Source organism: Ochlerotatus camptorhynchus, unplaced genomic scaffold (genome assembly GCF_037179485.1).
Source record: "Ochlerotatus camptorhynchus isolate MF236.1 unplaced genomic scaffold, CSIRO-AGI_Acam_v1.1 ptg000274l, whole genome shotgun sequence".
In the NCBI taxonomy this organism is placed as follows: Eukaryota; Metazoa; Arthropoda; class Insecta; order Diptera; family Culicidae; genus Ochlerotatus; species Ochlerotatus camptorhynchus.
The window spans coordinates 4,235,250-4,262,442 of NW_027040763.1; the positions used below are offsets into that span (position 1 = coordinate 4,235,250).

The following is a 27,193-nucleotide window of genomic DNA, read 5'->3' on the forward strand; positions in this document are numbered from 1 at the left end:
AAGGTGTGATAAGAAGAGCTGGGATTTACACGAGTGACACGATTTTCAGGAAGTCTATCCAGCTACTTGGCTTCACCGATGGCATCGACATCATGGCACGGAACTTTGAGACGATGGCAGAAACGTTCATAAGACTGAAGGCTGAAGCTAGACGGATCGGACTTGCCATCAATGCATCAAAGACAAAATATATGAAAGGAAGAGGTTCTAGGGAAGACAATGTTAGCCTCCCACCCCGAGTTCAGATTGACGGTGACGAAATCGAGGTGGTCGATGAGTTCGTGTATTTGGGCTCACTGGTGACCGCCAAAAATGATACCAGCAGAGAAATTCAAAGACGCATTATGGCAGGGAATCGTGCCTACTTTGGGCTCGGGAGGACGCTCCGATCGAATAAAATTCTCCGCCGCACGAAGTTTACTATCTACAAGACGCTGATTACACCGGTGGTCCCTACGACCATTAGACCTGGACTTTGCTCGTGGAGGACCCTTGGTGTTTTCGAACGGGCGGTGATACGTACCATCTAAGGTGGAATACAGATAGATGACGAAAAGTGGAGGAGGCGAATGAACCACAAATTGCACCAGCTACTGGGAGAACCATCCATCGTCTACACTGCAAAAATTGGGCTGGGCAAAAATGCCGGACGACGATCCAGTGACACATTCTAACTTGTGACCATTTTTGCATATCGGACATAATATTACCATAGAGGTAACTCAGGGCTGGTAGCGATCAATGCTGTCAAAAATAGTGATTTTAGTGACCATGTTGAAGAAATAAGTGACCAAAAAGTTTATGACTAAACCTCCAAGCTTCTACTACGTGGGAAAACATGAAAAGCCGGGAATTCGCAGGAAATTTCTCCTGAAAATACCTGGAAGTATCAGGGAATCTTATCATTTCTCAGGAAATTTAATAATTTTCTGACTAAGTTATTTTCATTCACATATTGAACTTTATAGATCCAGAAAAGATTAATTTTCAGTAACAAATACATAAATTTATAAATTCTACACTGAAAAACTATAATACTTCAAAAAATTTTCAAGAATCTGGAATCAAATTCATAACATAGTTTTAAGGCTCATGAAATTTTATTATAATTTCTCAGGACCTCATTCCACGGGAGTTCTGGGAAAAAATCTATGAGAAAAACATCAAGTGTAATCTGCTTTCATGGTACGTCTATGGAATTTTAAGATAGTAAAGTCCATGCAAAATTTCATGAGAAATCTCCGTTGAATATGGAATGGACTAATCTGAGGAGTTCATAACTACTTGAAAGCTCCCAAAATATTCCTATTTCTAACCTGATGCTCGCAATACTTCTTATCATTTATTTTAACTTCTCTAAACTTGTTCGGACTTCCTAAAGTTTCCACAATTTTCCTAACGATCATGAATCTTCTCTAAAGTGTAAACAATTCACTGAGTTTCTCGAAACTTTTTTTTTTAATTTATGCAATTTCCCTGCTCTGGAATATCTCTGCTCTGAGGATATCCGTTCTTTCTTGAAGTTTTTTTTGTTTAGAGCTTTATTAGCGAGATCAATATCTTTCTCGAAGTTCGCAGTTCTTATGAAGCTTGTCGTACCCCCATGAATTTAATTGAACTGTTCTAAATTTTTTTAAGCTTGCGTGAACTTCTGAATTTATGTGAAAACCTCAATAATTTTCTTAACATCTCTAAAGTTCTCTGCTAATCTGGGAACTTCTTGAAATTTCTCGCTTATTTAGTAAAATTAATGGAACTGAACTCCCCTGAAATTCCCTTTGTTTTTGGAGCTAAACTTATTTGAGATGCTCCCGAAATGTCCATAAAAGATCCGGAAGTTTTCGGATCTTTTCTTAAGTTCCATAGACTTTTATGAAGTTCTCGAAATGTTTCTGAAAATCTCTGTACTTCTGTGAAGTTTTTGAAGTTATTTTGAAATTTCAGGAACTTCTTTAGGCTTTCGCAGTGAAATAATTAACATAGTTCTATTATTTTCACAGAAGTTATCAAGATTTGTCTGAAATTTAAATTATCGAAACTAGTTCATAACTTCTTTAATAGTTTAGAGTTTCCTGATGTTTTTTAAACTGCACAAAATATTTCTCAATTTCCTTAAAATTCTCTAGACTGCCATGCCCTAGTATTTTTTTTTTCAAAGAACCCACCATTTTACTGGAATTGATTTAATTACCTTTAAGTTCTACAATTTTCCTTAAGTTTAATAAAGTTTATAAACGCTCACGGAACTTTGCCGTAAATCACTTATTTTCCCTGGAAGAAGTTTTGTATACTTACCTTTATTTCTCTAAATTAATCAAATGTTCCGGTGAATTTTCTAATATAAATATATTTATAATTCCCCAAAGCTTCTTAAGTTTCCGGATCAATCATATAGAATTCTAGGAATATTCCATAATTCCAAGGAACTCCTTGTGAGTCGCTGCAAATTTTCTTAAATTAATGGGATTTTTCTGATGTTATCTAATTGTCCTCGAAGCACTCAGAACTTCACTGAATATAATGAAACAATCAACAATATCTAAATTTCTTAGAAGTTCTCTGGAATTTCTTGAAAATATCTGTGCTTGCTAAAAGTTACCGGTTTTTTTAATTAATGATACTTTGTTGGTGTTCTTTAATCAACTTAGATAAATTTTTGAATTTTCTATCGTTCAAGATCTATTTCCTTGATATAACACCCTTGAAATACTCTCACATTTTCCGGAAGTTCATACAATTTTTATTGCGTTTCAGAATTTTTCTCTGAGCAAACCGAGCTTTGCGGAATTTCCGGTTTCTGCAATTTTCTTGAAATTTTTTGAACTGCCCTTTAATTCTCTGATCCGTCTTGATGTTCTCGGAGCTTCCCTAAAAGTCTTAACTCTAATCTCGGTTCTACTTTAAAATAAATGGAATTTTCGTAAACACCTTTAAACATCCCTGGGATTCTCTGGATTTCTGTGAAGTTCATGAAATATTTCTGAAGTTTTCATAAATTTTCTGAAATTCTCTGCACTGAATCTTATAAGTTTTCGATTTGATTTCAGCACCTCATGGAACTATACTGAATTTGTCTAAAGTCACGCTTGTAGATTTTTAAACCAATTCAATGTTCTGGGCTGAAGTTTCGGGAACTTCCTCTTAAGATCTCTGGAATTCCCCAAAGATCTCTAGATCTACTACTTTATTTGCTTATCCTTGACAGATACGCGTATTTCGTCTACAATGTGCAGACTTCTTCAGTGTCTTGTACTTGTACTAATAGTCGAGTATTAGTACAAGACACTGAAGAAGTCTGCACATTGTAGACGAAATACGCGTATCTGTCAAGGATAAGCAAATAAAGTAGTGGAATTAAATGGAAAATACTAATCCTTCTCTCTCTCATTATACAGGTATTCCACTAAGACGCCCACATTCATCAGGATTCTAGATCTAGCTTTTCTGAGATCAATAGAACTTCATTAAAGTTTCCACATTTTTGATAGTACGAAACGTCAAGACATTAAAAATGTTGTGATCTTAGAGTTACAAAAATGAAGTAAGTGTTTCACTTTCATTTAAAACTGATTTTCATGCTTTAAAAACTTCTGCGTTTAAAACATATTTTTAACGCATTACATAAATAGCATTCTTATTTTAAACCTGGAAATTATCCGCTAAAGTTATGAAAAAACCTGAAAAACTCAGGGAACTTTATTTAGCCAAATTAGTTGACACCCTGTAGACAGAGAAGAACGATTTAACGAGAAAAAAAATCTCTATACAAGGTCGTCAACTTCGAATTGTTCAAAAATAGAACTAAATGTAGGCCTATCCAGAAGAATGATCAATCTTGAAATAAATTCACGTTTAAAAAAGTGCCTTATTACAAGAAAAAGTGACTTTAGTGACTTGGCCTAACAAAAAGAGACTTTTTAGTGACTGGCTTGAAAAAAGGGACCAAGTCACTAAAAAGTGACTCGCTACCAGCCCTGGGTAACTCTAAGACTAAAAGGTCCCGAAGAAACGTGCTCAACTTTTTGGCTCAGCTCTGGTACTATCTTCGGTTCCAAGCTAATCAATGCACCCTTCGAAGCATAGGAAAATCCACGAACCCCTCATTTTATCTGTCAATCTTTCATAGCGAATCAAAACAAACATAGTGTAGTACTAGAATTTCGACTAGAATGGGGTACGTTAATCGATTTGCTTGGGACCAATAGGCTAGTCAAGTAGTATTTTAAATCGTTAGTTTCGAATTGATTGTTGATATTACTCCCTCTTTCCACTCCTCCGACTATTGTGTATCCCGAGGTGTATCCCAGATCCTGACTATCAGACGTGGCAATGCCAATTTAGTAAGTTCCGCACTGATATCATCTGAGTTGTTCACAGATAATAGACGTTCCAGGTCGCGTGTACGCAATACATGCTCATCTTTGAATATGTCATAAAATTAAAAAGCACGGTTTGTGAAACTGTCGTACTCTCGTTCCAGCTGCACACGTCTTTATTATCATCTTTGCTTGATTTACTAGGTGAGGACTATGCATGTTGATCATGTCAATGTTGGAAAAACGACCTCTGATCGTCATTTTTGTCCTAAGGCTGAAAGTCTCGTTAATAAAGAAAAAAAAAAAAAAGTCATTTTTGTGTCGAATAATAAATGGATGTGATATTGATCATCAGCACGATCAAAAATTAACCATCGAAAACAGATTCACTTAAGTATTGTAGAATTTATTATTTTCTTCGCTTTGTAATTTGCACTAGTTACAAATGAAACATTTGTAAATTATTGTAAACTTACGTGACAGGTAACGCAAAAGTCTAAATAAATTGATGTATGAAGGGAAAATAATCAGGTTGAACCAATGAGTACTTTCTCTATCTCTGCAAACCGCGTTTATAAAGTAGAGTCTTCGTAAATACCTGAATTTTAATTTAATGCATATCATTTCATTGAATGTCAAAGAGGGCCCTTCAGCTCAGACATACATTTTGGCTGGTTAATAATACAATTTCAATAGTTCGAAGCTCTACTCGAGTATAGATACTTAACCGTGAGCTGAAGATATGCAAGCCTTAACTAATATTAGTCTATCACAAACGAAGGATTATGATTTAGTTAAAATTTCAAATTTTACAGTGAAAAAATCCTTGTCAAGCTTGCAACCCCTGTTACAGCAGATATCCAAATTCAAAAACGGAAGGTACTCAACAAATCTCAATCTGTATTTTCAGCCATTTTTTTATCTATTGTTACGATAGGTATGTGAAAAAATGTGGAGTTTATTTTTTGAGAATAAATCTCGCAAATTTTGATAAATAACTTAGCAGTACGAAAAGTAACTGGAAACTGTAAATACACAATTCATCAGATTTACGCAAACACACGCATACACAAAGCACACACATAATTTCGCAACCATCATGATCCGAATAAATTAGTCTATATATGAAGCTTGATAAGCTTGATCGCAGTGTGAGATTATTCGTCTTATGTAGTTTAACTTACGCCTTCCAATCGGGATTGTAGTTGATCCGATCCTTGCTCATTCCCTTCACGTCGATACCCAGGTCTTCGTCCGGAGTGCTGAGCCAATCGCTGTTGCTACTTTCCGACTTCCGCAGGTGCAAGTCCGACGTCGAAGTCGTGTTGGTATTGTTCGTTGTTGTGGCCGTCGTCGTTTGCCCACTGGCAGTGCTATTGGTAGCCAACGCTTTCTGGTTCGAACTACTCGAAGTGGTCGTTTCGCTCTTGGTCGAATTCAAATTGTCGAAACTAGGACTTTTCGCCAACGCAAGATTCAGGTTCTTCGAATTTTGATACTGATTGAAAATATTCGGCACCTTCGGTGCACCCTCGTGCGTTTCCACTCCTTTTCCAGACTTTGTCCTCACGATACTTATCCCATTCTCCAGGGCACCGTAACGATTTTGAGCCGATTTGGGAATGTTCGCATATAACTGATTACCGGAATTGCTCAATCCACTCTGATAGCAGTGATTGCCACTAATGTTACTCGAACTTCCTGCCGGTTGCACCAAATACTCCCGCTCGGATCCACCTCCCATGTTATCACAGCTTCCTGATCCGCCCCTTGGCATTTGGTACGTTGTCCTGCCACGGAGCCGCCTACTCAACGAGCTTCCCACCACACCCAGATGCTCACTCACATCCTGATGAACGTCGGATATGTCCAACATATTCAACAAGGCATTATACCACGACCCATTGCTGCCACCATTGATGCTACCTCCGATTCCAAGACTACTCACAGGAATGTTCAGCTCGTACGGTTTGTGTGAAAAACTGTAGTGATGCGCCAAAGCCGCCAGGAACATTTCGATACAGATGAGAAAGTTTTGCAACTTCGACGACAGCAGACTGGGATCGTCGTTCTGCTCCGAAACGAAAATGTTGTGTATGAACCCAAAGTACACCAGGAAATTGATAAGTACCCCTTGGCTGGAAATCAAACCAAGAGATTATTGGAAAAATGTCCCTAGGTAAATCGTAATTGCAGACTTACAAAAACGAAAAGAACACCACCGCCTTGATGCAGAGGAACTTCGGAATCGGCTTCATCGGTTTGAGCTCGTCCTTGTTGGCCTTGTAGAACAGCACCAGGCAGTACATGGCAATGAACTGGGAACAGTTGTTGATAAATATAATGTATGGAAACGCAACATCCGTCTCGAAGGTGCCCTCTCCGTAGACCCCATTCACTTCGCAAATGCTGTTAGTACAAAAGTATATTAAATCAACTGACTAACAAAAGGAAAATCCACCCACAGAGGCAACTTACTAAGCCACAAACGTTGTGATGGGCCGAACCACCGTATACTGGAGGATGCCGTGCTTGCAGTTGTGGACAAAATCACGCCCGGTTGGCCACGGCGCCATGCAGCACAGGGGGAAGAAGTGCCTCACCGGGGGTTTGTATTCCAGTGTTCGCTCCAGGTCCATCTCCAGGTTGAGATAGTTGAGCAGGTACTTCATGAAGTTGTAGATCACGTATGCCTCGTAGCACTCGCGAATACTGTCCATGTAGATGGCATGCTGGGGAAACAGCAGACACAGCCACTGAAATGTCGGAGAGAGATAGAATGGATTAGGATTCGGAGTGTGAGTGCAATGATTGTTTCGTGCTTACCGCATTCAAGGCGTAGATAGGTACCATCCAAAGAACTCTGAAACGCAGATAAAACATACGATTTAATTACGACTTACGAGTAGGTACATTATACGGTAATAATAATTTTAGGAGATTTTTCAGTCTTTAAAATATGAGCAGTTCTTTCAAGCTGTACAGTACAGCGAATGAAGTCTTAATTTGAGATTTTTTTAGAATCAGAATCCAGATTTTTCCTTCTTTTAAACATTAGTAGTTCTTTCGGAAACTTTTCAATATTTCTAAGCTTTAGTACTTGAATGTTTTATGGGAAATCAGAATCGAATATCACTATTTCCGATATTTAAACATTTCAGAAATTTTATGAGTTACCTACAAACAGTTGCTTAATCTTGCCAAATAATTTTCTGCAAAGTTGTAGCTGATAAAAGTTCCCATAAGAATAGCAATATAATTTGTTAACAGTACAATATGTAAAAAGGCTAGAAGACAATGAACAAAAAGTTTTGATTTCCCATAGTAATTACCATATAAACTTCAAATGGTTTGTGCCAAGTCAGTTTCTTATCAAATGAGTTTAAACTTTCGGAGGCTAATCAGGACCCGATTTGAAACCGTTCGAACCTTGTGGAGCGAAAATTTCAAATTTTGCATCAGTCTAGTAAGCACTCACTCTGAGTGAACGCTCACGAATCATAAAATCACTGATTGTGACACTCTGAAAGCTAACTGACAGATTTAATGAATCAAACGCATACTTTACTACCTCTTCTTGCAGCTTTTGCAACCCTGGCCAAAATACAGGGCTTTCTCAAAAGAAATTCGCGACTTTAAATAGGTACTAATCCACGACAAATAATACACTGTGTTTTTTTCACTTTCGAATGTATGGGAATGGTAGGAAACCATTTGGAAATGCATGAAAATTTTCAGTTTTTATTTATTATCGTCTTTATAAGCAGTTTTAGATGCACAAAAATTGCACGAGTACATTACTATGGTGATAAGGTAAACACTCGTTTATTTGTTTCCTTCTGTGAAAGCATGTTTAGTCACAAATCGTGGATTTTCTAATATTCTCCATACTGCAAAAATGATTTTCCTACCACTGAAGGGGCGACATCTCTCGGATCTTCACTATAGCTACTACTCAAATCATATAATTAATTGCTAATACAGGACAAGAGGTTAGCCAGAAGGGTTCTTCATCTTTGGTGAACTTTTTGATTTTGTGTTGTACATGTTGTGTTTTACTGTGTAATGTTTTTCAATTTTCTTCTTGTGAAGTATGTTGTTTGAATGTTTTAATTTGTTATTCTACCTACTTAACCTAACGTAGCAGATCCATAACGATCTGTTGATTGGATCGCCTACAGCAATCTCTGAACCTTGCGATGGAGTCAGCTCTCCGTAAATCCAGTGTCTGAAGACCAGCCAGGCGGTGGACCTCATAATTTCTAGTCCGCGGGGGACTGTTAAGGATCATCCTAAGAATCTTATTTTGGATCCTTTGGAGTTTGAGGTAATGGCATTTGGCGCAACTCTCCCAGATTGGCATCCCGTATTCTATTACGGGAAGGATGATTTGTTTGTAGACAGCAAGCTTATTTTTCAGGAAGCTTGCTGTCTAGTGTTAGCCCGAGGTACACGACCTCCTTGGACCATTCCACCACTGAGCCGTTTAAGCAGATCTTATTATTCGCAGACGGAACAAGTCTGGGAGATTTTGAGTGTGGAAAGATGATGACCTGGGTCTTTGCCGCGTTGATACGGATCTTCCAGCTGTTGAAATATTCAGACAGGACGTCCAGGCCTCTCTGAAGTTTGGCAGTTAGAGCTCCGATGACCCTACCCTTGTAGACGATGGATGTGTCATCGTCCGACATATCGGAGGTGAACAGGTTGAATAGAACGGAGCCAAGGATGCTTCCTTGTGGAACCCCGACACCGATGTTGAATCCGATGTGATGCTATTCAGAGAGAGTCGGAACGTCCTGTCCGATAGATAGGTGTTTATTATCTTCACTAGGAAGATTGGAAGACCGTACTGCTGCAATTTGAACACCAGGCCATCATGCCAGATATTGTCGAACGCTTTTTCAACGTCCAACAACGCCATGGCAGATGTTTTCGAAACAGACTTGTTCCGTCTGAGAATGTTTGATACTCGAGTCAGCTGGTGGACGGTCGAACGACCTTTCCGAAAACCAAACTGTTCCTCGAGTAAGATGTTGTTTTGTTCGGCAGATGTTAGGAGCCGGTGGTAGACTGCTCTTTCGAACAGTTTTGATAACCCTGAGAGAAGGCTGATTGGTCGATAACTTGAAGGAGAGGAGGGATCCTTCTCAGGTTTCCGGATGGGTATGACTTTAGCTGACTTCCAACACAAGGGGAAGTAGCCAAGTCTGAGGCACTGAGTTTTAGATTCAGGATGTTGTCGAAACCTGGGGCCTTCATGTTTTTAGATGATTTGATAAAGGCCAGCAGTTCGTCAGCCGTAATCTCTGATTCCTCTGGAAAAAATGTTAGGAATCTGATGAAGATTGGATGCATTTTCAGCAACCTCAGATTCATGAGAGCTGACGATGTTTTGTCCGAGATTATGGGAGCTGACGAAGTGTTGACCTATCGCGGCAGCCTTCTCTTCAGGAGAGAACACCCTCAGTGATTGAATTGAATTGATCTTTATTTCTTGTATTTGTATGGTTTGCCGGCGCCGGTGGTGTAGTGGTAAGCGTGACTGCTTTCTCACCCCAATGCGTCTGGGTTCAATCCCAGCCGAGGTCGGTGGGATTTTTCTGAGGCATAGAAATCTCTGGTCACGTCTTCCTTCGGAAGGGAAGTAAAGCCGTTGGTCCCGGCCCATGTGTGTTTGATTGAATGGGTGCGATATCCTACGCAGGTGTGGAAGCTGCCTTCCTGCACATTCGATTACAGTCAATGGATGGCAATCGATGTCCGTCGGTGATTGGCACTAGATTGCGAAACAGAGACCGACGTTAAATTAAAAGGATAAAAAAAAAAATTTGTTTGGTTTACATGTATGGATTTCAAGTGACACAGATGCGTCTTTTCAACTTTAGTTATTTTGAAATTTTAATTATTATTTACTGTTTCTAGTCCTATCAGGCCTGTTAAAGTATGACCACCTTGGTGGGATTGGTTTGTTTTGAATTGGAAAAAGGAGACTACTTAAAACTATTATTTACAGCTACAACTAATCTACAACTACCATATACACCTAACCTACTATATACAAATTGCTTATCAAAGCATGTTCTGATGTATTGCATTTCTGCACAAATTTGTTCCTAGTTTCGTTAATTTGAAAATCTACTTTCGGAATGTTAGCCTCTTGATGGAGGTCGGAAATGCGGGTATCGAAAAGACGATCTAAGATCATCCTCAATACCCTGTTCTGCGCTACCTGTATTTTGTTCCTGTGCGTTTGTGCACATGATTCCCACACCGGAGCTGCGTAGAATATCGCAGGCGCAATGATTTGTTTGTAGACAGCCACTTTGTTCACCCTAGAGAGACGAGATCTGCGGCAAATTAGCGGATACAAGCACCTAACTAGATTGGAACACTTAACTACTGCCCTATCTATGTGCCAGCGGAAAAGGAGCTTCTCGTCAAATAACATACCAAGATATGTTACTTCGGTGGACCACTCAACCCTTGTGCCATCCATTATTACAGTACAAGAGGGAGCCACTTTTAGTTAGAACACCCTCAGTTTAGGGTTTTCATATTTATACTAAGTTTGGCTTCCTTCGAGAACGTTCGAAACTGGCCTGTTACTAACGACGTTGTTACTGTTGCTAACCTAACAACGTTGCTTCCTCGTTGTTGTTCCTAAAGACGTTGCTGACTTGGATCGCTTTAGGAAGTGCTCGTCTCATACATTCTACCCCCGTTGGAATGCAATTCCAATTCTAACTGAAGATTCTGGTTGTTATCCTGTAGTGGCAACGGGGCTCTTTTGCCTACTGCTACTACTGCCTACTGTTGTATTTATATAAGCAACTCGCACGATACCGTCCTTCCCTGGGTGAACTGCGATGATTATTCCTAGTTTCCATGTTTGCACTGGTTGGTTGTCCTCTGCCAGTAGAACAACTGTGTCGACGTCGATATTGGGTTGTTTCTTGGTCCACTTCGCTCTTGATTGGAGTGTTGACAGGTACTCTCGAGACCACCTTTTCCAAAAATGGTCCTGCAGCTGATTCAGATACTGCCATCTTGTAAGACGATTGACAGAAACGTCCTCGTATGATGGTTTGAGTATCGGCTCCAACGGCTTCCAAGCATGAGATGAGCCGGAGATATCGGTTGTGGATCGTTCGGGTCATATGACGAAGCAGACAATGGCCGGGAGTTTACAATTGATTCAATGCTAGTCACCACAGTATACACGGAAAGAAAAAAGTACCTAAAATTGAGTAAAAATTTACTCAACTCTGGGTTCTACCACTTGAGGTCCATCGTTGAGTAATTCTCAAAAATGTTCTGGTTAAAATTTACTCAACTAATGAGTAACATCAGATGAACTCAAATTTGAGTTATTTTTCTGATGAAATTCAATTCAATAAACATTATTTCTAGATAGAGCTGGAATTAGGGCGTAACAGCCTTTGTAAACAATAACTTCTCTCGTTGATTTCTCGGAATTCAAGGCACGCCTACACAAACCAACATATCCATCGAGTAGGAGAAGTCTTCCTCTACTCGATGGTGATGTCGATTTGCCAGGGAGAGCCATGGCTTCCGCGAAATCATCGAGAGAAGTCATTGTTTACAAAAGCTGTTACGCCCTAATTCCAACTCTATCTAGATTTATTTAATTGTATTTATTTTTAATGTTGTTATAATTTTTAATTTATGCATGTTTTTTAAAAGTACACCATTAAATAATTGTTAAAAAATCATCTAAAATATGTTTCAATATATTTCTTTCAAATCAATCGCACTGTGATTTGAAGTGAAAATAAACTCAAATTTTAGTTAAAATAACTCAACCGGCATGTTCTCACATTTGTATCAATCGTTGAGTACTTTTAACTTATTTTTGGATGAAAATTGTAACAGTACTTCGATTATTGATCCTGCAGTCGTTGCGGGCTGTTCATTATTTGCGATTGCCCATGCACTACACCACCGGCGCCGACATTGAGAACAACACACTATAGTTTTTTTTTTTATCCTTTGATTTGTTTTCCGTCGATCTTGTTTTCCGTGCTGAGCACCAATGCTACCGACGCCAGAGAGGCAGCTCCCACACCTGGACCCTACCTATCGACCCATCAACTCATGAACCGGGGACCAACGGCTTTACTTCCCATCCGAAGGAAGGCGTGATCAGAGATGTTATGCCTCAGAACATCCCGGCGGCGCCGACTGGGATTGAACCCAGGCCTGCTGGGGTGAGAGGTAATCACGCTTACCACTACACCACCGGCGCCGCTAACACACTATAGTTGATATAGTTGATAAGCAGTCTTCAAGGTGCAGCATCGCGCTTGTGAGCAAATAAGTTTTCGTACTCACACGAACATTCATTCTGTGCTCACGCATGCACTCAGCCAAATGAACATGAGCCCGAGCGTATGTTTCAAGTTCATGCGCGCACTTCGTTTTCTTCAGCGCTCGAACATCAATGTTCGCACCCAAGCACAGATGATGGTTTCTTTTTCAACATTTCGAAACCATTTTTTTCTAATGTTAATTTGATAACCTTTGATTTCATGTCTAGCAAGTAATCGAAATGCAAAGTTCAGAAATAAAGGAATGCTATTTTCACTACGATGAAAATGGAAAATTATTCAAATGCAAAGTTGAAGGGTGTATTGGAAAACTCAAAGATTCTGCAAGTAGCTTGAGGAGACATATTGTCCAATTACATCCGAACATTGCATCGCAAATCGTAATCACAGGATACAACCGAAAGTCAGATCAACTAATTGTACCTCAAGAAGGAGAGGCTAAGAAACTGAAGACAGTAACTGTGCAAGTAGATTCTATCGAATTTAAATGCGGATTAGTTGAAATGCTTGCCATAAACTCGGTTCCTTTTAACTTTTTTAACTCGAAAGCATTTCGATCGACAATTGGAATTCTAGCCAAAGCTCTAAATATTCCGTCATACGGTGAAGCAATGGCTTCGATGATCCCAAAAATTGCAAACATCATACGAAGCATGATTGCTAAGGAACTCAACGGATTATTTGCTTTGGAATTCGATGGTGCTCAACGGCACAACCGGAACATTTTTGGATCAATGCGAGAACTCTAGTCAATGGCAAGTTTCGAACGTGAACTCTGTCCATGATGGTAATAAACACACCCCAGACTGCTGAAAACTTGCGACTGCGAGTTGAAGAAGTTTTGAAGTTTTATGATTCCGGTGTGGTGCATATTTATTCGTGTACTACGGACAATGGCAAGAATATGTTAAAATGTGTGCGGGAATTGAATAAGTCTCAGCACATGGCTCTCGATTCGGAAACTGAGTTTAGCTATGAAGACATGTTCAGCAATGAAGAAGAGAAACACGATGAATATATTGCCAACGATGACACAACACAGGTTGATCAAGAAGTGAATGAGATGTTAGAGGCGGTAGAAAGCATTTTTCTGCATGGTAACGAATCTTGTATTGCTACTCTGATATGTGCCGCGCATACAATCAAGTTGGTGGTGAAGGACGTGATTAATGGAGAGGACTAAAGTTTGAAGAAAATCCGAAAAATAGTGAAATTCTGTCAGAAAACCGAATATAAACCATTTTTCGATTTGGCAAAAGTACTTCTTCCGAAAATTGACGTCGAAACCAGATGGGGTTCTACATATGTATGAAATTGTTGCATGCCTATATGCCTAAAGTACTTTTTATAAAGATTTGGGCTGCAAATTTGATGATGTCCGGCTTACAGAGGACGACTGGGATTACGTCATAGAATTTTCATGTGCATTTGAGCCTGTGTATGGTCTAACAAAGAATCTACAATCGGATGACTTAATTTTGGGTGACGTGTATAAGTTTGTGAAGATGTTTCAGCTGAAACTAAAACAAGTCCCACCGGGCAACAGGTTTTCCGAAAAAAATGTTCATGCAATAACCACTCGAGCAACAGTAATGATGGATAATAACGCATTCCGAGCCGCGTTACTATTCGATCAACGCTGGTGTTTCATTGACTCACCATATGTTACGACAGACGACAAGCTTGTAAGTATTTTTAGTTGTTGTTTCAAATATTAAAAAAAAAATAATATCTTTGACAACTGACAATACATGGAAATTTGGTTTGTAAGTATTTTTCTGATCTAAATCACTTTCAAATGTGATTATATATGTTTGTGGGTTTCATCCATATGCGCTTTGGACTTTGAAGAAAGAAAAAAAAAGAAAAAAATCGAAGCCCTTGACTGAAACACTGCTCAGATAGCATCAAAGTTGTTTGAGTATAAATTAGGACTGAAAAATAAGTTACATCGGAAGTTTCCTTGAAAATAATATGTAGCTTAAATTTCAATCTATTTTCTGTTCAAGTCTACTTTTCAATGAGAAAAGTAACGATGAAAATATAAACGATTTATTCAGAACTGACATCAATCAAAACTCACCACATCTTTCTTGAAATTATTCGTGATTTATATAAGCCCGTTGTTTCACAGTACCGTAAAACGGGGTATATTTGATAATGCGGGTAACTTTGATAGTATAATATAAAGAATAAATTTACTTGCTGTGCTTTTTCCAAATAAAAAACATTGGTTACATATTGTAGCTTAGGGTATTTCCATTGATATGGTGTATAGTTTTTATATAGTATTGTTACATATTTTACAAAAATATTAAAAAACCATTTTCGTGTTTTCCGTCTTTTTGAAAAAGCACTCAAACCATCACTTATGAAATGTATTTCCGATACAGCCATCACACATTCAATGTTGTATTCTTATTGCTTATGAAGTTTTCTGATTATATACTCATTCAAAGTTTCATATTTAAAGAACTAAATTGTTTGAGTTTCACTCATTTCTTTTCTACATTCATCGAGCATTCTCAAAGTAACCCCAAATCAAAATACTGAAGTTCGCTGCGAATGTCCCCACAAACGCTCAATGATTTGATGACTATTCGGTTCAGTCGTGATTTGTTGCCTGCTGCCATTAACAAATTCCAACAAACTGTATAAATCTTTTATCTTTTCGTTGTTTGTTATTTTGATTTTCAACTGATTGATTCGATTTGTTGTTTTATTGTTTAGGAGGTTAAATAAATGGAAACTAAAAAATGAGTATATTACTGAGCAATAATAAAAGAAAGTTGGTGGGTTTTAACCAACCATTTTCCAAATTTTCGTGCAGCTTTTGTCCGACATTTCTTTATTCCAGAATGCTACATCCACTTCCTCTATTAATCCTTCTTTATTAAAAAAAAAAATAAAATTGAACTGCACTATAAACATTGCGCAATGCTTGACTGACTTTAAGTCTTTTAAAAGCAATTTTTAAATAATTTAATAACTGGCAACTACGCGCAGTCAGAAAGATATTGGTGTTGACGATTGTCGCAAAACCGGACAAAATCTCTTTTTAAATTACCCACGTTAAACCGCAATTATCATCTCGCCAACACCAACCATCACGTAAAACCTCCGAGTGCAACCCCGATGTTCGAGCACAGGCGCAAGCACGAAACATCAAGCCTGAGTTCATTTACGCTGCGCTCACCCCAGATGTTGTTCGTTTCTCTCAAGTTCGATGTTCGTGTGTAAACATGAGCCTGAGAGAGAACACGCGCTCTGAATGAACTTGCACTTCTGAAATTTGAACTCACGCTCAGCGCCGTGCATGTTTACGTGAAGACTGGTTATCATACTTGCAGACTGGTTTGAATGTGTGAGTTTAAATTAGAAGAACATTATTTCTATGGGCCTAAAGCGTGCATTTCTCGCTGTGCACTTGGATATCTGATTGCAGGCAAAGAGAGTAATGAAGAGAGAGAACGCAAAAGCTCGCTCTAAATCTCTTGTCAGTTGTAAATCTCTCAATTACGCAATTACCGATGATTGCGCCGGTGTGCCTGTCAAAACTTATGAGTTTCCTTTGTTTCATTCTGATAGTGTTGTTCTGATGAATAAAGAGGTGATTAATTCAAGTTTGCTACTCAGGGGACTTCATGAAATTTCTCTAGATTTTAACACTGTTTTGTATCAAAAAACGTTTTCGGAAGTGTTTGAGGGATATTCTTCATTAGACTTCAGTCGAAAGAGTTAGCCTTGTGATAAAAACGGGAATTAGTTAAGTTTTGCAATTCCTCCTACTTCGGTTAGCGTGAAAAGGGCCATACAACTTTTGTTTTCACAAGATGATAGGCCCTTCAAATGTTACGTTAGGTAATGATTAATATAATAATTGTGAGTATGTCCCTCGAATTCATGGAGCATTGAAAAATAAAACAAAAACTAATATGTTGTGGTAAGCTATAACGAACAAAGTTTGGTGCACACGTAAACAAATGAGGCACGCGACGCCTCTGGCCTAAAGTACTTTTTATAAAGATTTGGGCTGCAAATTTGATGATCTCCGGCTTACAGAGGACGACTGGTATTACGTCATAGAATTTTCATGTGCATTTGAACCTGTGTATGATCTAACAAAGAATCTACAATCGGATGACTTAATTTTGGGTGACGTGTATAAGTTTGTGAAGATGTTTCAGCTGAAACTAAAACAAGTCCCACCGGGCAACAGGTTTTCCGAAAAAAATGTTCATGCAATAACCACTCGAGCAACAGTAATGATGGATAATAACGCATTCCGAGCCGCGTTACTATTCGATCAACGCTGGTGTTTCATTGACTCTCCATATGTTACGACAGACGACAAGCTTGTAAGTATTTTAAGTTGTTGTTTCAAATATTAAAAAAAAAATAATATCTTTGACAACTGACAATACATGGAAATTTGGTTTGTAAGGATTTTTCTGATCTAAATCACTTTCAAATAGCTGTGATTATATATGTTTATGGGTTTCATCCATATGCGCTTTGGACTTTGAAGAAAGAAAAAAAAGAAAAAAATCGAAGCCCTTGACTGAAACACTGTATATAGTTTTTATATAGTATGTGTTACATATTTTACAAAAATATTAAAAAACCATTTTCGTGTTTTTCGTCTTTTTGAAAAAGCACTCAAACCATCACTTATGAAATGTATTTCCGATACAGCCATCACACATTCAATGTTGTATTCTTGTTGCTTATGAAGTTTTCTGATTATATACTCATTCAAAGTTTCATATTTAAAGAACTAAATTGTTTGAGTTTCACTCATTTCTTTTCTACATTCATCGAGCATTCTCAAAGTAACCCCAAATCAAAATACTGAAGTTCGCTGCGAATGTCCCCACAAACGCTCAATGATTTGATGACTATTCGGTTCAGTCGTGATTTGTTGCCTGCTGCCATTAACAAATTCCAACAAACTGTATAAATCTTTTATCTTTTCGTTATTTGTTATTTTGATTTTCAACTGATTGATTCGATTTGTTGTTTTATTGTTTAGGGGGTTAAATAAATGGAAACTAAACAATGAGTATATTACTGAGCAATAACAGAATAAAACCCACCAACCATTTTCCAAATTTTCGTGCAGCTTTTGTCCGACATTTCTTTATTCCAGAATGCTACATCCACTTCCTCTATTAATCCTTCTTTATTAAAAAAAATAAAATTTAACTGCACTATAAACATTGCGCAATGCTTGACTGACTTTAAGTCTTTTAAAAGCAATTTTTAAATAATTTAATAACTGGCCACTACGCGCAGTCAGAAAGATATTGGTGTTGACGATTGTCGCAAAACCGGACAAAATCTCTCTTTAAATTACCCACGTTAAACCGCAATTATCATCTCGCCAACACCAACCATCACGTAAAACCTCCGAGTGCAACCCCGATGTTCGAGCACAGGCGCAAGCACGAAACATCAAGCCTGAGTTCATTTACGCTGCGCTCACCCCAGATGTTGTTCGTTTCTCTCAAGTTCGATGTTCGTGTGTAAACATGAGCCTGAGAGAGAACACGCGCTCTGAATGAACTTGCACTTCTGAAATTTGAACTCACGCTCAGCGCCGTGCATGTTTACGTGAAGACTGGTTATCATACTTGCAGACTGGTTTGAATGTGTGAGTTTAAATTAGAAGAACATTATTTCTATGGGCCTAAAGCGTGCATTTCTCGCTGTGCACTTGGATATCTGATTGCAGGCAAAGAGAGTAATGAAGAGAGAGAACGCAAAAGCTCGCTCTAAATCTCTTGTCAGTTGTAAATCTCTCAATTACGCAATTACCGATGATTGCGCCGGTGTGCCTGTCAAAACTTATGAGTTTCCTTTGTTTCATTCTGATAGTGTTGTTCTGATGAATAAAGAGGTGATTAATTCAAGTTTGCTACTCAGGGGACTTCATGAAATTTCTCTAGATTTTAACACTGTTTTGTATCAAAAAACGTTTTCGGAAGTGTTTGAGGGATATTCTTCATTAGACTTCAGTCGAAAGAGTTAGCCTTGTGATAAAAACGGGAATTAGTTAAGTTTTGCAATTCCTCCTACTTCGGTTAGCGTGAAAAGGGCCATACAACTTTTGTTTTCACAAGATGATAGGCCCTTCAAATGTTACGTTAGGTAATGATTAATATAATAATTGTGAGTATGTCCCTCGAATTCATGGAGCATTGAAAAATAAAACAAAAACTAATATGTTGTGGTAAGCTATAACGAACAAAGTTTGGTGCACACGTAAACAAATGAGGCACGCGACGCCTCTGGCCTAAAGTACTTTTTATAAAGATTTGGGCTGCAAATTTGATGATCTCCGGCTTACAGAGGACGACTGGTATTACGTCATAGAATTTTCATGTGCATTTGAACCTGTGTATGATCTAACAAAGAATCTACAATCGGATGACTTAATTTTGGGTGACGTGTATAAGTTTGTGAAGATGTTTCAGCTGAAACTAAAACAAGTCCCACCGGGCAACAGGTTTTCCGAAAAAAATGTTCATGCAATAACCACTCGAGCAACAGTAATGATGGATAATAACGCATTCCGAGCCGCGTTACTATTCGATCAACGCTGGTGTTTCATTGACTCTCCATATGTTACGACAGACGACAAGCTTGTAAGTATTTTAAGTTGTTGTTTCAAATATTAAAAAAAAAATAATATCTTTGACAACTGACAATACATGGAAATTTGGTTTGTAAGGATTTTTCTGATCTAAATCACTTTCAAATAGCTGTGATTATATATGTTTATGGGTTTCATCCATATGCGCTTTGGACTTTGAAGAAAGAAAAAAAAGAAAAAAATCGAAGCCCTTGACTGAAACACTGTATATAGTTTTTATATAGTATGTGTTACATATTTTACAAAAATATTAAAAAACCATTTTCGTGTTTTTCGTCTTTTTGAAAAAGCACTCAAACCATCACTTATGAAATGTATTTCCGATACAGCCATCACACATTCAATGTTGTATTCTTGTTGCTTATGAAGTTTTCTGATTATATACTCATTCAAAGTTTCATATTTAAAGAACTAAATTGTTTGAGTTTCACTCATTTCTTTTCTACATTCATCGAGCATTCTCAAAGTAACCCCAAATCAAAATACTGAAGTTCGCTGCGAATGTCCCCACAAACGCTCAATGATTTGATGACTATTCGGTTCAGTCGTGATTTGTTGCCTGCTGCCATTAACAAATTCCAACAAACTGTATAAATCTTTTATCTTTTCGTTGTTTGTTATTTTGATTTTCAACTGATTGATTCGATTTGTTGTTTTATTGTTTAGGAGGTTAAATAAATGGAAACTAAAAAATGAGTATATTACTGAGCAATAACAGAATAAAACCCACCAACCATTTTCCAAATTTTCGTGCAGCTTTTGTCCGACATTTCTTTATTCCAGAATGCTACATCCACTTCCTCTATTAATCCTTCTTTATTAAAAAAAATAAAATTTAACTGCACTATAAACATTGCGCAATGCTTGACTGACTTTAAGTCTTTTAAAAGCAATTTTTAAATAATTTAATAACTGGCCACTACGCGCAGTCAGAAAGATATTGGTGTTGACGATTGTCGCAAAACCGGACAAAATCTCTCTTTAAATTACCCACGTTAAACCGCAATTATCATCTCGCCAACACCAACCATCACGTAAAACCTCCGAGTGCAACCCCGATGTTCGAGCACAGGCGCAAGCACGAAACATCAAGCCTGAGTTCATTTACGCTGCGCTCACCCCAGATGTTGTTCATTTCTCTCAAGTTCGATGTTCGTGTGTAAACATGAGCCTGAGAGAGAACACGCGCTCTGAATGAACTTGCACTTCTGAACTCACGCTCAGCGCCGTGCATGTTTACGTGAAGACTGTTGATAAGGTTAACATCATTGGGGCTTCATCCAGCCTGTTGATATAAAACAACAATAAAACAATAAAACAACACAGGCGATAAGATACAGCCACGAATGAACAAAAACAATATGTGTCGATTTCAATACTCAGAGGTAGAGAATCTTTTTATTTCAAAATTCAAATTCATGCCAGGTATTTGGCCTATCTGTTAAGGTTGTCTTCATTTTCAGCTAAGGTGTGTGTAGAAGGAATTATTTATATCAGCACTTGTTTTCGATTGTATGACATTCCCCTGAAAGCCATTCCCCAGAATACCATTCCCCAGAATGCACCATTTCCCAGAGAAAAAATCCCCAGAATGAACCATTACCCAGAAAAAAATCTCCAGAATGTACCATTCCTCAGAAAAGCATTCCCCAGAATGTACCATTCCCCAGAAAAGATGATGAAATTAGTAATTTTCACTTTCTTTTTTTTTTTACTATTGATAATTGTTTACTATTGTGACTATTGTTTACTTTTAAGGAACTATGTATTTATCAATTCCAAACCATTTTTTAGATCTTAATAAAATGACAACCTTCAAGTTTTCGAGCACTTCGTTCATCATTTAATAAGTCAAAGGGTCTATTATGCAATCCAATTCAACCAGTGGGAAACTGTTAAACCTTATCGAAGAATTGTTCGACCTGAGTTGAAGAATTTCTCGTGATGGATTAAAAAATCGGTGCATGGAACGTTGAACTACCGATTACAAATTTATAACATTATTCCACTCGTTATTATCCCAAATGGTCATTACCTCGAATCCCTTGCGAAAAGCTGTTGATTATATATTTTCCTTATATATTAAAAGAAGGGAATATTCCCTTCTTTATCATACATCCAAAGAATTAACTATTTTCTCTTTTATATATTCAAAGACAACGGCGCCGGTGGTGCAGTGGTAAGCGTGATTACCTCTCACCCCAGCAGGCCTGGGTTCAATCCCAGTCGGCGACGCCGGGATGTTCTGAGGCATATCATCTCTGATCATGCCTTCCTTCGGATGGGAAGTAAAGCCGTTGGTCCCCGGTTCATGAGTTGATGGGTCGATAGGTAGGGTCCAGGTGTGGGAGCTGCCTTCCTGGCACGTCGGTAGCATTGGTGCTCAGCACGGAAAACAAGATCGACGAAAAAAAAAACAAAGAAAGGATATATTCAAAGAAAGGAATATTCCCTTCTTTATCATATATTTAACGAATTACTGATGTTCTCTTCTATATATTAAAAGAAGGGAATATTCCCTTCTTCATCGTATATCCAAATAATTCTTTTTTTTTTGTTATATTTTCCCTTCTTTTTCATATTATTTACATATTTAAAGTAGGGAGTATTCCATTCTTTATCGTATATCCAAAGAATTAATGATTTCCTTTTCTTAAATTCCTATCTTTATTATATTTTTAACGAATTAATGATGTTTTTTTTATATATTCAAAGAAGGGAATATTCCCTTCTTAATTGTGTATCCAAAGAATTAATTATTTCCTTTTGTTATATTTTCAAAGAAGTGAATATTCCCTTCTTTATCATATATTTAACGAATTAATCATGTTCTCTTTAATATATTATAAGAAGGGAATATTCCCATCTTTATCGTTTATCTAAAGAATTAATTATTTCCTTTTCTTATATTTTCAAAAAAAGGAAAACGCCTTGATCCATTAAGAAGTTTTTCTATTCTTTTTATATACGCGGAAGAAGATTCCAGGAGTGACTATAATAAACAAAAATAGTCAATCTAATACATGGCATACTTTTCTGGGGAATGGTGTATTCTGGGGAATGGTTTTATTGGGAATAAAGGGTGTCCACGATGAAATTGCCACACACAAAATTGATTCGCAAAATTCGAGTTTTCATCCGATTGCCATCAAATTTTCAGGGATTGAGAAATAACTATTAAACTTCATTTTACCATTTTACTCGTATTTTATTTACAGTCCATACGCAAATGCCCGCACCTTGGCCTTAACCCCGGCCATAAGATTCTGCACAACCTGTGAATCAACCGTTTTTTGCATGTAAACCCATACTTTCTTCAGTTCCTCGACTGTCTTCACTACCTTAGGTCGTTTAAGAAGGTGCTGCTTCATAATCGCCCAGTACTTCTCGATGGAGCGGAGCTCCGGAGTGTTGGGAGGGTTGAACATTTTCGGCACGAAATTGACCTTATTGTCCGCATACCACTTCAGCACGTCCTTGGAGTAGTGGCATGAGGCCAAATCCGGCCAGAAGATTGTTGGGACGTTGTGGGCCTTCAGGAGAGGAAGCAGCCGCTTCTGGAGGCACTCTTTTATGTACACCTGTCCGTTCATCGTGTCCTGGGTCACGAAAGGTGCACTCCGCTTCCCGCACGTGCAGATGGCTTGCCAAACTAGGAATTTCTTCGCAAATTTGGACATCTTCTGAGTGCGGACATGCTCCGGAACGCTGAACTTATCCTTGGCCGTGAAAAACAGGTTGCCGGGGATCTGTTTGAAGTCGGCCTTCACATATGTTTCGTCGTCCATGATGCAGCATTCAACTTTCGTCAGCATGTTGAGGTACAACTTCCTGGCACGGGTTTTGGCGGACTTGTTCTGCTTCTCGTCGCCATTAGGGGCCTTTTGTACCTTGAACGTTCGAAGCCCAGCCTTAGTTTTGGCCTTCTGGACAAAACTTCGGCTTAGGTGCAGCTTCTTAGCCACATCCCTAACGGAGGCGTTCGGATTTCGGTTGAAGGCCCCAACTACGCGGTTGTGATTTTTGGTGTTGTACGGAATACTTTTTCCTTCACTTCTGGGCTTCCGATCGGTGGTCAACCGTTCCTCGAACCGCTCAATCACTCGCGACACCGTGGAATTCACGATTCCCAACGTTTTAGCGATGGAACGATGCGAGAGATCCTTGTTCTCGTGATGAATGCGCAAGATTTTATCACGCACGAGCTGTTCTTTCTACTCCAATTCCGCGAGTTTTGATCACAGGACTTTAAAACTTGCAGGATGTAAATAATGCACTATGAACTAAATCCACCCAAATTTTCATTAAATTCTACCCAACGGTTGAAAAGTTAGAGCAATTTCATAGTGTGGCAATTTCATCGTGGACACCCTTTAGTCCGTTCTGGGGAATGGCTTTCGGGGGAATGTCATACAATCCTTGTTTTCAAGTTCCAAAACTAGCAAAAATATTTGAAATGTCGTACTTTGAAACTCAAGGTTGCGAACTGGAAATTAATCAAAAGGCTTTCTTCTAATTCTAAGATTTTCGCACATGGAAAAGTTTCTACATCTTGGGCTTGGAGTTTGAAACTTTATCTTAGACTCAAGTTGTTGTTAAACTTCAACTTTTAAGGGCCGTTCACATTACAGCGTATATCACGTTATATACGCTGTCTTGCAATGAGCACTCATACGTATATTTTTCACTGGAAATCCTATGTATGAGTGCTCATTGCACGACAGCCTATATTACGTGATATAGGCTGTAATGTGAACGGGTTATTACTGATCTCTTAAAATTGATTGTTTTGTCTTGAAATCGTTTATGGAAATAAAGTTGTTGTTTTACCAAAAATAACATGTTTATAAAAATGGGATTATCCGAAGAGGGCGTCACATCTACACATGTGTTCAATAGAATAGCAGCGCATACCGATTTCCATACAAAATGGTCAACTGTGATAAGTTGTAACTTTGTTCTCTTAAGATCAATTGAGCTGAAAAGTTCGCCACAGAACTACAAAAAATATGTTCAATTTTACGATTACAAAATATCAAATTTTTGGAAGCACCTGCCGGAAAGTGAGACAATAGGTAAAATTGTTCAAAATAATAGCAGTACTAATAATTTGCATTTCAGCTTAATTTTGAGATTTTAAACTTTACATTTCTCAAAATTCTAACAATCCCCACCAAATTAACAAATGCACATAATAGTTAAAAATGTTTAAAATATTTGCAGTACATAAAAATTCAAATCAAAAACTGCTATTATTTTGTACAATTTTATCTAGTGTCTCACTTTCCAACAGGTGCTTCAAAAAATTTGGTATTTTTTAATCGTAAAATTGAACATATTTGTAGTTCTGTGGTGAACGCTTCAGCTCAATTGATCATATGTTAAATCATGTCAAAGTTGACCATCTTGTATGGAAATCGACATGCATATTTTGTTCTAGCACTATACAGCAGATTTGAATTTCAAAGCAACGAAAAACATTCTGGGAAGAAAATGGTTAAGACCTGAATACAAGTCGAAAGAGCAGTTGGGAACAGAGGGTTGTAATCCACCATACAAACTTGACCCACCCTAGTGTACATGCAGATAATATTTACATGCAGCTTGATATGTAGTACTGAGCGGGATCCAATCTATAGCTACATGCTACACATTCACATAAGCCAGCATTAGAGCCTGTCAATAGAGAATGTAAAACAAAAGCTAACGCGTTATTTGCGACATCACCATCAGAATAAATCCTCCTTCGACTCACACTCACCAGGAAACGATACTTTCAATGTTACCAGGGTCATGGCTTCAACTCAGTAGCGTATGCGGTAGCGTCATCACATTGCATTGGGCGAAACAAAATACAGCTGATAAGTCAAAGAGCAGTTAATTTAAACTCATAGGAACTTCCAAATAAAACTCATCATAAAATTAGAACCATATCAACATAGACATGAATCATCTTTTTTAGCTGCTACCTCCACAAATACCCCGCCTTCCCCTTGGGTTGAACGTAGTCGAAAGATTACTATGGGGGCCAGTAAATCATTATCAATTGGTATTGTACTAGTAACTTTGACCCCGCCAACTGGCGCCTGTAATTTTGCTATAGATTCCTCAGGAGTGGAATCGTGCAAAAGATTGTATAGAATATCCAATCTATACAAATATGAGCTAAAATTTAAAAGTTAAGAATCCAATTGTTGTCTAACGAGAGAAGCTTGAATGCATCCACGTTGATAAGCTTTATTTATTTACTGTACAACTCTGGTTACGCACGGGATGCACTGCTTATGGACGAGACAAATATAATTCCACAAATGCTGATATTGCGCACGTTCACGTTTCAACAAATGCAGTCAAATCAAACGGCAAGAAGCCTTATCAGTGCTGACGGTGGACACGCTTAGCTTGCATTACCAGATATCGAAAGCAAGCTAAAGAATCGTACATAAAATCATTCACCTGGAAGAAATGAGCTATAACATTAGTAAATTAACGATTTCCCACTTTGTGTCAGTTGATGGCAACTCCGTATCAAATTCCAATATCACGTTAACCCTAAAGTCCTCTAAGTAAAAGTATGGACGTCTGTCAAAAACTGTTCCAATAACACCGTCAAAATGCACTATATTGCTCGATTGGAACAACTTTGTGGCGACATTCGTTTATACTATTACCAGAGTGCTTTAGTTAACCCCTACCACCTTCACCACTACAGTAGCAGGAACACGCCACGCAAGTCCCATACGAGCAATCCGGACAACAACAAACAACAGTACGGAACGGACTCTGCGAGGGTACAATAAATCACGTCGTCAGCGGTGGAGCTTACCTGATGATGTGTTTCTGCAAAATGGGTTTCGTAAAATGCACAACGTGTTGTGTAATTTGCCAGATCGAAATGGGTACGGCCGAAATGACGAACAGCCCACCGATGAGGCTGAGCTGGTCCTTCCGGGTGAATCCATCCTTGACCGAGAGGACGATCAGAAATGGGACAACGATGATCACAAATAGCACATACACGACGACCAGGAATGGTCGGATCCAGCTACGCCATTGGGAACAACAACCCTGCAATACCGTCGGCGTACACATGCCCAGCACTCCTCTTGTACTCTTGGTAATTCGATTATCTTCCGGAACAGCTTGAATAACCACAGAAGGAAGTTTTTTCGCTATCAATTAATCACCATATTCTTGACGCACTTTCATTTTCTTTATGGCATTTGTTTCGCATTCCTGTTTTCCTCTCGCTGCAGATGAATCTTCCCAGCACTATCAACTTTCACTCAACAAAACGATTGCTCCCCTTTTTTTCCTAGGCAATTTTTTTTTTCGTAGAATACAAATTTAATCTTCTGCGTAGAAGTTAATCGCAATGGCACCTTTGAGGAGTTAATATTGTTGTGTTTACAAATGAACTTTTAAACAATCCAGGGAACTACACCGATTACAATTTGCGACGTAACAAAACAATAAACTTGCACTGCTGCGCTGGTCTGAACTTTTTTTGTGATTGCGAATTTTGCTGACTGCACCCGTTTGTTTCGTCGTCGTCCGTTCGAATGTTTTGGTTGGTTGTTTTCTGGCTCTCATCGATCCATCAGACGCAGTAATTGAAGCTGAACATTGCATTAGGTCCTAAGTAAGACTGACAGATTTCTTCGTCAACTTTCTCTTGGTATCCCCACCGCCATGTAAAGACATTCCCAGATATTCTAGGTACACAGATCGATGAAAAAAGCTTTTATCTCGCATCCAATATGACAAACACGCACCAAGAAACGGTTATGTGCTCAAGTTATTAACGAAAGAGAAAGTCGACGTTTAGAATAGATCAATGTTACTTAGGACTCAATGCAATGTTTAGCTTG

The 27,193-nt window shown here is 38.3% G+C and overlaps 2 protein-coding genes and 1 pseudogene across 3 annotated transcripts in view; 2 read left to right on the top strand and 1 right to left on the bottom strand.

The window, feature by feature from the left end:
- LOC135705731 (E3 ubiquitin ligase Rnf121) overlaps positions 1 to 27,193 on the top strand; it is a 598,717-nt gene that overhangs the window by 415,846 nt on the left and 155,678 nt on the right. The window lies entirely within an intron of this gene.
- Positions 4,707 to 26,873, bottom strand: LOC135705657 (transmembrane protein 184C). Of its 2 annotated transcripts, none has more exons than XM_065227399.1 (5): positions 26,149 to 26,873; positions 7,143 to 7,179; positions 6,795 to 7,072; positions 6,519 to 6,725; positions 4,707 to 6,454 (listed from the first exon to the last, which is right to left on the bottom strand). In XM_065227399.1, exons 1-5 carry the CDS (start codon positions 26,412 to 26,414, stop codon positions 5,497 to 5,499), a joined length of 1,746 nt encoding a protein of 581 aa, XP_065083471.1. In that variant the 5' UTR covers positions 26,415 to 26,873; the 3' UTR covers positions 4,707 to 5,496. The 2 variants fall into 2 exon arrangements, with proteins under 2 accessions (XP_065083471.1, XP_065083473.1); XM_065227401.1 differs by lacking the exon at positions 26,149 to 26,873 and adding an exon at positions 25,779 to 25,794.
- Positions 13,174 to 13,985, top strand: LOC135705856 (uncharacterized; annotated as a pseudogene).

Coding starts and splice junctions, on each gene's coding strand:
- LOC135705657 (XM_065227399.1), bottom strand. CDS start 26,414: ATGTGTACGCCGACGGTATTGCAGGGTTGTTGTTCCCAATGGCGTAGC. Junction 7,073..7,142: donor CTATCTACGCCTTGAATGCG/GTAAGCACGAAA, acceptor CCGACATTTCAG/TGGCTGTGTCTGCTGTTTCC. Junction 6,455..6,518: donor GTGGTGTTCTTTTCGTTTTT/GTAAGTCTGCAA, acceptor TTTGATTTCCAG/CCAAGGGGTACTTATCAATT.